The sequence below is a fragment of the Lithobates pipiens genome, unplaced genomic scaffold (assembly GCF_037356315.1).
Source record: "Lithobates pipiens isolate NorthernLeopardFrog02 unplaced genomic scaffold, aLitPip1_a1.2 Scaffold_13, whole genome shotgun sequence".
Taxonomy (NCBI): domain Eukaryota; kingdom Metazoa; phylum Chordata; class Amphibia; order Anura; family Ranidae; genus Lithobates; species Lithobates pipiens.
In genome coordinates this window covers 524650512-524663520 of record NW_027507718.1, presented here as the reverse complement: position 1 = coordinate 524663520, position 13009 = coordinate 524650512, and the positions used below count along the sequence as shown (strand labels likewise).

The 13009-nt window shown below is 46.5% G+C and overlaps 1 protein-coding gene across 1 annotated transcript in view; it reads right to left on the bottom strand.

Annotated features, from left to right (window-relative positions):
- ADAM33 (ADAM metallopeptidase domain 33) overlaps nt 1–13009 on the bottom strand; it is a 72407-nt gene that overhangs the window by 27438 nt on the left and 31960 nt on the right. Inside the window, exons 5-7 of the mRNA XM_077478115.1 lie at nt 8005–8081; nt 1259–1412; nt 333–386 (exon numbers count right to left, since the gene is read on the bottom strand). Of these exons, the coding sequence (XP_077334241.1) occupies nt 333–386; nt 1259–1412; nt 8005–8081 (285 nt within the window). The remainder of the gene's footprint in view (nt 1–332; nt 387–1258; nt 1413–8004; nt 8082–13009) is intronic.

The following is a 13009-nucleotide window of genomic DNA, read 5'->3' as shown; positions in this document are numbered from 1 at the left end:
GGAGATATTTCATGGAGAGGTTTCCAAGAACCAAATTTGTAAAGTTAATAACATTTTTAAAATCAATCCAGCTTTAACTGATCCAGTCTATACAGACATGTCCTTAGTTTACCACTGGTGATTCTGCCATTACTAACAGACCGTATCTGATGCCAAAGCATCTAGTCTAGAAGTTCCCATGTGATCAGCAGTGGAAGGGAATGTTTTCCTTAATCCTCACCTATTGGCCCCTTTAATGGGCCCCCTTGTACTTATGGACCCCCGTGCAGTCGGAAAGCCAACCTCTCCTGGGACAGCATGAATAAGAGGGCTCTACAGAAGAAACGTCTCACCTCCTCCTTGTCGGCGACCAGGAAAAGCTCAATGTTGTAGCTCTCTCGCTGACCCTAATAACAAAAGACATGAAATGGAAGTTTAATTTCCATCAAAACAAAAGATCCAAGTCCACCATTCCAACTGCAACTTTCCTTTTAAGCTCCAAAGGCCACAATGGGCCTTGTTCAATGGAGTGTGGTCATCATGAAGCCCAGCTGATTGAAACAATGTCACATGGAGAGTTGCATTGAGCATTTTTGGTGCAATGATGACCGCAATGTTTTTGATTAAGTCAGCTGACTGGAGTCCTCTAATGGCAACTCCAATGCATTATTAATAACCCACAACAATACATATCCAAAGAGGTGATCAGGCTGGAAGGTGCTCTGGGTAATTACCACCCCCCTCCCCCAATGAGTGCGTCAATCATTCACCGGGACTGTGGTGACCTGGCTATTGTTTGGAGCTTGGGTATCAACATTTTGATGATATTATGTACTATCCCAAGGAATGTTTCTATAGAAGAGTTGGCACCTTGGGTCCTGTTGAGAGAGTTGCCCTCTCTGGGCGTATCTTGGGGTCTGCTGGTCAACTTTTTAACACAGCAATGATCATGGCCACATATGCATTGTGATCTCTTGGGTCTCTTTCAGATTCTTGTCCCCCTGAGGAACACGGTTTTTTCGAAACACGTTGGAAGTGAAGAGAATTATACCCAATATGTCTTGATCACTATGTGGCCTTGTTTTTTCTTGTGTATATTTACATGTGTAATAAATCAAATTTTATAGCTTTTTATACATGTTTATGTAGAATGCCTGAAAAGTCCCACACAAATATGGAATTGTATACTTGGGGGGCACCCTTTAGAATTTAAAGCCCTTTAGAATTGAATGTGGATTTGTGTACAGATATTGGACAGTAATACATGGAGAGCCTTTACCTTGGTGGCAGTTAAATACAAGGAACGTGTATGGCGGTGATGAGAGTCGGGCGGTGGTGTCCTCTTCCTCAGCATGGTGGCCACAGGTGTCAAGGATGCAGAAGAATGGTGGCGATCAATGACATAGGTGTCATCTCCGATGGTGATATAGCCACTGTGAAGAAGAAATGGTGATTTTTTTTTTCTTGGCGTTTTTGGGAAATTGTGGTAATCCCAGTTAACGGATAAATGCAAATGTTCAAAAGAAACATAGCAGATGTTTTACCAACCCAAGAACATTTCTTAAAAGGCCACTATGCTAAAATAGGTCATCCCAGGTAAAACGCTAACGAACAACCCTTCGACCCCAACTACAGGGACTTTGAAGGTCTCAAAAACATTAATCTTTTCAATTTCATATATAATTGTTAAAAAAGTAAATAATTACTGGAATAATTTACACTTACCAACCACTATATTAAGTACACCTTGCTAGTACTGGGTTGGACCCCCTTTTGCCTTAAGAACTTCCTTCATTCTTCGTGGCATAGATTCATCAAGGCGTTGGAAACGTTCCTCAGAGATTTTGCTCCATAGTGACCTGATAACATCACGCAGTTGGATCAGATTTGTCGGCTGCACAACCATGATGCGAATCTCCCCTTCCACCACATCCCAAAGGAGCTTTTGGATGAGATGTGGTGACAGTGGAGGCCATTGAAATACAGGGACCTCATTGTCCAGTGGTGAGATGATTGGAGCCATCAGAAAATGGGGACACTGTAGTCATAAAGGTATGGACATGGTCAGCAGCAATACTCAGGTAGGCCGTGGGGTTTAAATCGATGCTCAATTGGTACCAAGGGGTCCAAAGTGTGCCAAGAAAATATCCCCCACACCATTACACCACCACCAGCCTGAACCGTTGATACAAGGCAGGATGGATCCATGCTTTCATGTTGTTTACACCAAATTCTGACCCCACCATCTGAATGTCGCAGCTGAAATCCAGACTCATCGGACCAGGCAACATTTTTCCAATCTTCTACTGTCCAATTTTGGTGAGCCTGTGCGAATTGTAGCCTCAGTTTCACATTCTTAGCTGACAGGACTTCCACCCGTTGTGTTTTTTCTGCTGCTGTAGCTCATCTGCTTCAAGGTACATTGTGTTGTGTGCTCAGAGATGCCATTCTGCACACCTTGGTTGTAATGAGTGATTTGAGTTACTGTTACCTTTCCATCATCTCCAACCAGCCTGCCCATTTTCCTCTGACCTCAAAAAGGCATTTTCCTCCACACAACTGCCGCTCACTGGATATTTTCTCTTTTTTGGACCATTCTCTGTAAACCCGAGAGATGGTTGTGAGTGAAAATCCCAGTAGATCAGCAGTTTTCGAAATACTCAGACCAGCCCGTCTGTCACCAACAACCATGCCATGTTCAAAGTCACTTAAATCCCCTTTCTTCCCTTATTCCGATTCTTGGTTTGAACGTCAGCAAGTCGTCTTCACCACGTCTAGATGCCTAAATGCATTGAGTTGCTGCCATGTGATTGGCTGATTAGCAATTTGTGTTGCTTGGTAATTGAACAGGTGTACCTAATAAAGTGGCCAGTGAATTTATATGGATTTGGCACAACTGAAGTTTCGGGTCTTTAGAAGTCCCTGTATTGGGGGTTGAAGGGTTCTTAAAGGTAAAGCTTAATCTGATTTGGCCTTTCCCTGGATCTGACTTTCCCTCAACATCAACACACTAATGACTTTGCTATCTTAACCACTTGCTCACTGGGCACTTAAACCCCCTTTCCTGCCCAGACCAATGTTCATCTTTCAGCACTGTCGCACTTTGAATGACAATTGCGCGGTCATACAACACTGTACCCATGAAATTTTTATCATTTTTTTCAGACAAACAGAGCTTTCTTTTGGTGGTATTTAATCATAGCTGGGTTTTTTATTTTTTGTTAAACAAACAAAAAAAGAAGGAAAATTTTGGAGAAAAAAAAAAAAATCATGTTTCATAGTTTGTTATAAGATTTTTCAAACAGGTAATTTTTCTCCTTCATTGATATGCACTGATGAGGCGGCACTGGTGGGCACTGATGGGGACAGATAGGCACAGTTGAGGCGGTACTGATGGGTACAGATAAGGTGGCACTGATGGCCACTAATAAGATGGTACTGATGGGCCCTGATGGGTGGCACTGATATGAAGGAGAATGGATCTCACCGCTCCAGGAGCACACATGCAGGCTGTAAACTGTCTCTTCGGATGGGAAGCCACAGGTGCCGGCTATTACCACTAGCAACAGATGAAAAACAAGCTGTGGACTGCCGCACTCTTCAGAAAACCACTTTCTTTTATTGGAAAATCACATCACAGCTCAACAAACACAGCGAACAAGGAAAAATTGCTGATGTTTCACACTAGCTGTAGTGCTTAATCATGATTAAGCACTACAGCTAATACGAAATGTCAGCAATTTTTCCTTGTTCGCTGTGTTTGTTGAGCTGTGATGTGATTTTCCAATAAAAGAAAGTGGTTTTCTGAAGAGTGCAGCAGTCCAGAGCTTGTTTTTTGTCTGTTGCGGGTGGCACTGATAGGTACCACTGATAGGTGTTATTGATGGGCACCGGTAGGTGACACTGATGGGCACTGTTAGGTGGCACTGTGGGCACTGATAGGTGGCACTGGTAGGCAGCAATGTTGCCTACTGCTAGGTGGCACTGGCAGGGGGCACAGGTGGGCACTGTGGAGCTGGGGGCAGCTCGATGTGATCGGGACTGATGCCCCTCTGAGAGCTGCCAGTGACCGCCTTTTGACAGCACGAGGAGACTTTTGTACCACTGCCCCCTCCCTTTACAATGCAAGCTCTACGAGCCAGGCCCGACTGTACCTTTTGTATTGTACTGTACTGTAATTGTGTTGTCCCCCTATACATTGTAAAGCGCTGCGTAAACTGTTGGCGCTATATAAATCGTGAATAATAATAACCACTTGATAAGCTGTCATTGCCTGACAGCTGATCACGTGGTAAGGAGTCGGGATCGACCCCTTACTCCGATCTGTGATCCAGCGAGTCTCATGGATTCGCTGATCACAGAGTTCGCCCTGCAGGGGGCGCGCAGACCGATTGGGACGGGAGGACGGCAATTGATGTACTCCTGGCAAAGCAGGTCCGCGCTGTAGCCGTTATTCGGTTATCGCGGGCAGGGCCATCTTTAAGGCAGGGCAAAAGGGCAGCTGCTCTGGGCCCTGTCATTGTTGTAGGGCCCAAAGCAGTTGCCTCATACTTGCTAACGATCCCAGTTTAAATTTCCTTGTCCCTTGACGGTTTAGTCCTGTGCTGTGAACCAAAATATCAGTGTGAAGTGCTGGTACTATTGCTGCTCAGCTCTGCCCTGTTGTTGTGTACAGATGACTCACCTGCTGACCCTGTGTTTACATGTAAATAACTAAAATTCATATGAAAATAGCGGCAGCATTACTAAGTAAATAGCTGTGGCCGGCGGCATGGATATGTAAATAAAGGCGGCATTCATAGGAATGAACCAGCTATGAGTAAGTACTAGCTTTAGTGCGAAACGCGTCAACTGTTAGCATCTTTTGCTGTGATGTCATTTGCTGTGTTCCTAAATATTATTTGAACAAAGCATCGTTTTAGCTTTGGAGTGCGGCCGTCCAGAGTTCTGTCATTATCGGCATTCCTATGTATATCATGCTCCCCTGCAGTGAGGAGATGATGTGCTGTAACCTCCAGCAACCAATCAGTGAGCAGTATTACTGTACAGTAATCTCTAGCAAACAATTAACAAGCAGAAATAATTTGCTGTAACCTCTAGCAACTAATCAGTGAGCCGTAATGTGTGCTGTAACTTCTAGCAACCAGTCATTAAGCAGTAATGATATGCTGTAACCGCTGGCAACCAATCGCAATTGCTGCCTGATCTGATACAGTAAGTGATTTTAAGTTTAGCTGCTATTTACTGTATGTCTCAGAGCAGGTGGAGAGGGAAATTGCATGGGGGGGGGCCCAAGAAATGTTTTGCCCGGGGTCCAGTCAACATTAACCAATTGCCGACCAGCGCACGACGATGTACGTCGACAGAATGGCACGGGCAGGCAAATGGGCGTACATGTACGTCCCTTTAAATTTGCCGCCCCGCCATCGGGAGCGCGCCGACGGCGGCGCGCTCCCACGCTGGTCGGGACCCCTGTGAGTCCGGTCGCGGGACCCGTGGACTCGATCGCCGCGCGCATCCCCGCAATCATCTCACGGAGCGGCCGAATGGAGAAGTGCTGTTGTAAACAACATTTCTCCATTCTGCCTAGCAACTAGTGACGCTGATCTCTGCTCCATGTGATTGGAGCAGAGATCAGTGTTCACTAAATGAAAGCCCGACCCCCCCACAGTTAGTAACACGCCCCTAGGAACACTTAACCCCTACACTGCCACCCACTGGTTAACCCCTTCACTGCCAGTGTCATTTACACAGGAATCACTGCATTTATATAGCAGTGATTACTGTATAAATGACAATAGTCCCAAAAATGTGTCAAAAATGTCCGATGGGTCCCCCACAATGTCGCAGTCACAATAAAAATCGCTGATCGCCGCCATTACTAGTAAAAAAAAAAAAATAATTATTAATAAAAATGCTATAAAACTATCCCTATTTTGTAAACGCTATAACTTTTGCGCAAACCAATCAATAATCGCTTATTTCGATTTTTTTTACCAAAAATATGTAGAAGAATACATATCGGCCTAAACTGAGGGAAAAAAATGTTTTTTTATATATTTTTGGGGGATATTTATTATAACAAAAAGTAAAAAATAATGCGTTTTTTTCAAAATTGTCGCTCTATTTTTGTTTATAGCGCAAAAAATAAAAACCGCAGGGGTGATCAAATACCACCAAAAGAAAGCTCTATTTGTGGGAAAAAAAGGACGTCAATTTTGTTTGGGAGCCATGTCGCACGACCGCGCAATTGTCAGTTAAAGCAACGCAGTGCCGAATCGCAAAAAGTGGTCTGGCCTTTGACCAGCAAATTGGTCCGGTCTGAAAGTGGTTAAAGACGGCCCTGATCGCGGGGATCTGAAGAAGTTAAACCGTACTGCATTCATTACATGCAGAGAGAAAGAGTCAGTCATCTATTCATCTGCATTCTTGTTGTCACCTCTTTGTCTTTGGAAAGAGCTCAGAGCCGAGACAAGAGGTTCTTCCGACAACATAGCTAGGAAGGAGACAGACACTTGTCTCAGCTCTGAGCACTTTCCTAAGACAAGTGGAGGCTAGAAGAATGTAGAGGAATGGGAGGCTGACATGTCCCCCTCTCTCTACATTCTTCTTCCATTGCTTGCCATGGCAAAGTGCTCAGAGCTGAGACGAGCGACCTCTCCTTCCTCGCTAGGGCAGCTGCTTGTCATGGCTTTGAACACTTTCCCAAGACAAGTGATGGCAAGAAGAATGCAGAGGAATGGGTAATGGGCGGCTGACATGGCCCCTCTTCATCCCTCTTGCCATCGCTAGTCTCAGGAAAGGGTCGGTAGCCAGGACTAGACATGTGCAATTCGTTTAGTTCCAAATTCATTTTTTAACAAATTTTGACAAATTTGTTAATTTCCGAATTGTTACATTTACGAAATTACGAATTTCCGAAATTTAGATTTTCCAAATTTCCCAAATTTTCCAGGAAATTCAGAATTCGAAAGTCGGAATTCGAAATATCGGAATTTGAAATTTGAAAATCCAAATTTTCAGATTCGTTTTTTTGAATTTCCGAATTTCTGAAATATTTCCAGGAAATTTGGAAGTTCGGAAATAAAAAATTCGGAAAATTGGGAAATGTGAAAAATTTCTGAATTCTGAATTTCCAAATTTCCAAAATTTCCCAGGAAATTTGGAAGTTCAGAAAATTCTGAAATGTGAAAATCCAAATTTTTGGATTTCAGAATTTCTGAATCCCGAAATTTTAGAATTTCTGAATTTCCGAAAAAAGCAAAAAAAAAAACTAACGAAAGGAAAACAAACAAATTTTTTGTCAGTGCACATGTCTAGCTTGGCTCTGAACATTATCCAGAGACAAGCAGCTGCAACAGGAATGCAGAGGCATAGGATCCTTCTTCATTCCTGAGATCCCTCTCCATTCCCGGGATCCCTCTTCATTCCTGGGATCCCTCTCCATTCTCTCCATTCCCGGGATCCCTCTCCATTCCCAGGATCCCTCTCCATTCCCAGGATCCCTCTCCATTCCCGGGATCCCTCTCCATTCCCGGGATCCCTCTTCATTCCTGCTGCCACCGTTTGTCCGGGAGCGGGCTTGGAGTGAAGACAAGTGGCTGCCTGCCAACACAGCTAGGAAGAGGGCGGCCACTTGACTCAGCACTGGCAAGAGGAATGCAGGGAAATGGGACCAGAGCCAGGAAAAGTGCCCGTCTCCATCCTAATAATGATGTTGTTGGGTGGCTGCGGGGTGGTCCAGCCTCAAGACAGCTGCAGCAAGAGCTGAGACAAGTGGTCTTTATCAGGGTTTTTTTTCCTCAGAAAATAGGTGCAGGTACTTACCCCTTGCCCCCCAGGCACCGTCCCTTGGTTTCACCCCCTAATTTGTATGGAATTTGTTAATGATAACAAGAAAAGCAGTAAAATAAAAGTGATCCAAAATAGTGTCCCTTTAAATGACTGAAATCCTGGATTCATACAGTAACTCATACTAGAACAATGTGCTGATTTTGTAGGTAAATGAGAGTAGCGATCACTTACCTGAGCCCATGACAGGTACACACAGAGGCCGAGGATTCCGCAACTCCCTCCACCCTTCCCGTGTAACAGCAATGGGCCTGTGTGCAGAAATAGAGTGTTATAGACGGGCGCCAAGAGTCACATCCTCTGCATCTAAAATACCCCCCCCCCCAGTCTCCTAGCTCCTTATCTTTATGTTTCAGTCCCCACCATACATTCCTGTGCACCACTATAAAGGAAAAGTTGTTATGTTACCTATAGATCTGTACACCCGCTGTGCCCATTATGAGGGGCTCCCACCATCCCTATGCTGAGTTCCCGGGTCTGTACACCCGCTGTGCCCATTATGAGGGGCTCCCACCATCCCTGTGCTGAGTTCCCGGGTCTGTACAACCGCTGTGCCCATTATGAGGGGCTCCCACCATCCCTGTGCTGAGTTCCTGGGTCTGTATACCCGCTGTGCCCATTATGAGGGGTTCCCACCATCCCTGTGCTGAGTTCCCGGGTCTGTACACCTGCTGTGCCCATTATGAGGGATTCCTACCATCCCTGTGCTGAGTTCTCGGGTCTGTACACCCGCTGTCCTCATTATGAGGGGTTCCCACCATCCCTGTGCTGAGTTTTGGGGTCTGTACAGCTGCTGTACCCATTATGAGGGGTTCACACCATTCCTTGCCGAGTTCCCGGGTCTGTACACCTGCTGTGCCCATTATGAGGGGTTCCCACCATCCCTGTGCTGAGTTCCCAGGTCTGTATACCTGCTGTGCCCATTATGAGGGGTTCCCACCCACCCCTGTGCTGAGTTCCCAGGTCTGTACACCGGCTGTGCCCATTATGAGGGGTTCCCACCATCCCTGTGCTGAGTTCCCAGGTCTGTACACCCGCTGTGCCCATTATGAGGGGCTCCCACCATCCCTGTGCTGAGTTCCTGGGTCTGTACACCTGCTGTACCCATTATGAGGGGTTCCCACCATCCCTGTGCTGAGTTCCTGGGTCTGTACACCTGCTGTACCCATTATGAGGGGTTCCCACCATCCCTGTGCTGAGTTCCTGGGTCTGTACACCTGCTGTACCCATTATGAGGGGTTCCCACCATCCCTGTGCTGAGTTCCTGGGTCTGTACACCCGCTGTGCCCATTATGAGGGGTTATACCATCCCTGTGCTGAGTTCCTGGGTCTGTACACCAGCTGTGCCCATTATGAGGCTTCCCACCATCTCTGTGCTGAGTTCCTGGGTCTGTACACCCGCTGTGCCCATTATGAGGGGTTACACCATCCCTGTGCTGAGTTCCCAGGTCTGTGGAAGTATAAAAATGTATAAAGTGAATCAGGAAAAGACCACAATATGGCCACTAGATGGAGCTAATGAATAAATACTTATTACCGTAATCCTCAGCTCCATCTAGTGGCCATGATGCAGTATGATTCTGCTTCACTCTATTCTTATGAATGAATGAATGATGTTTGACCTGGAAAGACTATTAGCCTAATAACATTCGTATTTGCCCCCATTTGCACAGGATGCAAATTAAAAAAAAAATGTTAAAAATACTTTTTTTGCTGTATCCCTTTTTTGCTAATGCTGTCTGTGGTGGGTATCTGTAAAAGCACAACGTTGTGTTTTTGCATTATCGATTGTTTGCATTGATAGCTTTTTATGTGAGCTGATAGAACGAGCATGAGGCAAAGTGGGTGATTTTTTTTATTTGTCCGAAAAAGAGGGTTTAGGGCTAAAACCCGTCCTTCTGTGCCAGGAAATGTAAAGCTGACATAATCAGCGATGAGAAGTCACGGCACAATGACAGATAAGAGGAAACGGTTAACTCGGGAGGTAGTAGTTGAATGCTGTCAGTGGGATCAGAGTTGGGCCCCTAGGCTCTGGCTTCTGTAAAGTTTATGAAGTGAGGGGCCCAGGACGCCACCATTAGAATGCACTGCCTGCCCGGGCCTGCTTCCCGCTCCTTATAGAGCAGCTGCCTAGCGGTGTCCTCCAGGGGGCCCCGCAGATCATCACTGATATCAGTGTTGCACACTATGGGAAGTCACGAAAGGTGACCCATTCCATTAGAATACGGGAGACCGGCACACGTGATAAGATTTATCACCTTCACTGTACCCTCCGGATATCAGAGGAAGGAGAACTGAATACAGAACCAACGACTGCAACACAACGCAGGTCTTACATATGAGTTCAATGGAGTATAAAGCATTTTTGTATGTTTTGTTTAGGTAAAGAAATTAAATATTAAAATGTAATTTTGTATCATTTTCTGCAACAGATTTACTATTAGGCTGTGAATAGCCTGTATATAGTTTTTTTCTCCAGTTGTTCAATCCATACACAACAAGCAGCTGAGTGATTCAGCAGAGGAACCCACCCCTCCCTTTTTCCTTTCCAAGAAGATTCTCTACATCTTCAGCTGAATCATTTACTACTAGGCTGTGAATAGCCTGTATACAGTATATTTGGTGTGATAAGTCACGAACAGCCAAAGACCAAATATATACAGGCTATTCACAGCCCAGTAGTAAAATATTCAGCTGAAGAGGTAGAGAACCTACACATGAAAGGAGAAGGAGTTGAGCCCCTCCTCTGAAGAACTCAGCTGTGCTTGTTGTAGGCAGGCATGTACTGGCCATCGGGACTACCGGGAGTTTCCCGATGGGCCGATGGCTCAGTGGGCCACTCTGATGTAAGGGGGCTGGTGATGGGACACTGATGTAAGGGGGCTGGTGATGGGGCACTGTGATGTAAGGGGCTGGTGATGGGACACTCTGATGTAAGGGGGGTGCTGATGGGACACTCTGATGTAAGGGGGCTGGTGATGGGACACTCTGATGTAAGGGGGGTGCTGATGGGACACTCTGATGTAAGGGGGCTGGTGATGGGACACTCTGATGTAAGGGGGGTGCTGATGGGACACTCTGATGTAAGGGGGGTGCTGATGGGACACTCTGATGTAAGGGGGGTGCTGATGGGACACTCTGATGTAAGGGGGGTGCTGATGGGACACTCTGATGTAAGGGGGGTGCTGATGGGACACTCTGATGTAAGGGGGGTGCTGATGGGACACTCTGATGTAAGGGGGCTGGTGATGGGACACTCTGATGTAAGGGGGGTGCTGATGGGACACTCTGATGTAAGGGGGCTGGTGATGGGACACTCTGATGTAAGGGGGTGCTGATGGGACACTCTGATGTAAGGGGGGTGCTGATGGGACACTCTGATGTAAGGGGGGTGCTGATGGGACACTCTGATGTAAGGGGGGTGCTGATGGGACACTCTGATGTAAGGGGGTGCTGATGGGACACTCTGATGTAAGGGGGGTGCTGATGGGACACTCTAATGTAAGTGGGCCGGTCTGGATGAAGTCCAGGGCCAAATTTCTGTCCCAGTGCAGCCCTAGTTGTAGGTAGATCTAAATACCAGAAATCAAAGTACACAGGGTACTCACAGCCTAATAGTAAAGGATTCATCTGAAGAGGTAGAGAAACTACACATGAAAGGGGAGGGAGGTGAGCCCTTCCTCTGAAGAACTCAGCTGTGCTTGTTGTAGGTAGGTCTGAATACCAGGCAACAAAGTACACAGGCTACTCACAGCCTAATAGTAAAAGATTCAGCTGAAGAGGTAGAGAAACTCCACATGAAAGGAGAAGGAGGTGAGCCCCTCCTCTGAAGAACTCAGCTGTGCTTGTTGTAGGTAGATCTAAATACCAGAAATCAAAGTACACAGGCTACTCACAGCCTAATAGTAAAAGATTCAGCTGAAGAGGTAGAGAAACTACACATGAAAGGAGAAGGAGGTGAGCCCCTCCTCTGAAGAACTCAGCCGTGCTTGTTGTAGGTAGATATGAATACCAGACATCAAATAATACAGGCTACCCACAGCTTAATAGTAAAGGATTCAGCTGAAGAGGTGGAGAACCTACTTAAAGCGGAGGTCCACCCTAAAGTGGACCTTCCGCTCATCGGAACCCTCCCCCCCTCCGGCGCCACAATTGGCACCTTTCAGCGGGGAGGGGGGTGCAGATACCTGTACAGTACAGGTATCTGCACCCACTTCCGGGATAGCTCTCTGCGGAAAGGGGCGTAGATTACGCCCCTTTCCGCAAGTGCCCACCCCTTTCCGCAAGTGCCCCGCTGCCTGCTGGGAAACACACAGATCCCAGAGGCAGCGGGTCCATCCTCATTGCGCAGCGCGACTCGCGCATGCGCAGTAGGGAACCGGGAAATGAAGCCGAAAGGCTCCACTTCCTGATTCCCATACCCAAGATGGCGGCGGCAGCACCCGAGAGACGATCTAGAGATCGGCTTCGGGTGCCGACATCGCGGGCGCGCTGGACAGGTAAGTGTCACTATTTTAAAAGTCAGCAGCTGCAGTATTTGTAGCTGCTGGCTTTAAAAAAAAAAAAAAAAACGCGGAGTCCCGGCGGACTCCCGCTTTAAATCTCCTCTTCATCACTCAACCATTTGTGATTAGAACGGAATAGCTGGAAACCAAAGCTGAAGCTGAAGAGGCCGATAACCTTTTAACCAGAAGGAGAGGGAGGCAAGTCCCACCTCGGAATCACTCAGCTGTGCTTGTTGTAGGTAGATCTGAATACCTGAGATGAAAGTACACAGGCTATTCACAGCCTAATAGTAAATCATTCAGCTGAAGAGGTAGAGAACCTACAAACAGAAGGAGAGGGAGACGAGCCCCTCCTCTGAAGAACTCAGCTGTGCTTATTGCGATTAGTCCCGAACAGCTGAAGACCGAGCACAGCTGAGCTCTTCAGAGGAGGGGCTCCTCTCATCTCCCTCTCCTTCTGTTTGTAGGTTCTCTACCTCTTCAGCAGAATCCTTTACTATTAGGCTGTGAGTAGCCTGTATTATTTGATGTCTGGTATTCATATCTACGTCCTACAACAAGCATGGCTGAGTTCTTCAGAGGAGGGGCTCACCTCCCTCTTCCTTCATGTGTAGGCTTCTCTACCTCTTCAGATGAATCCTTTACTATTGGGCTGTGAATAGCCTGTGTACTTT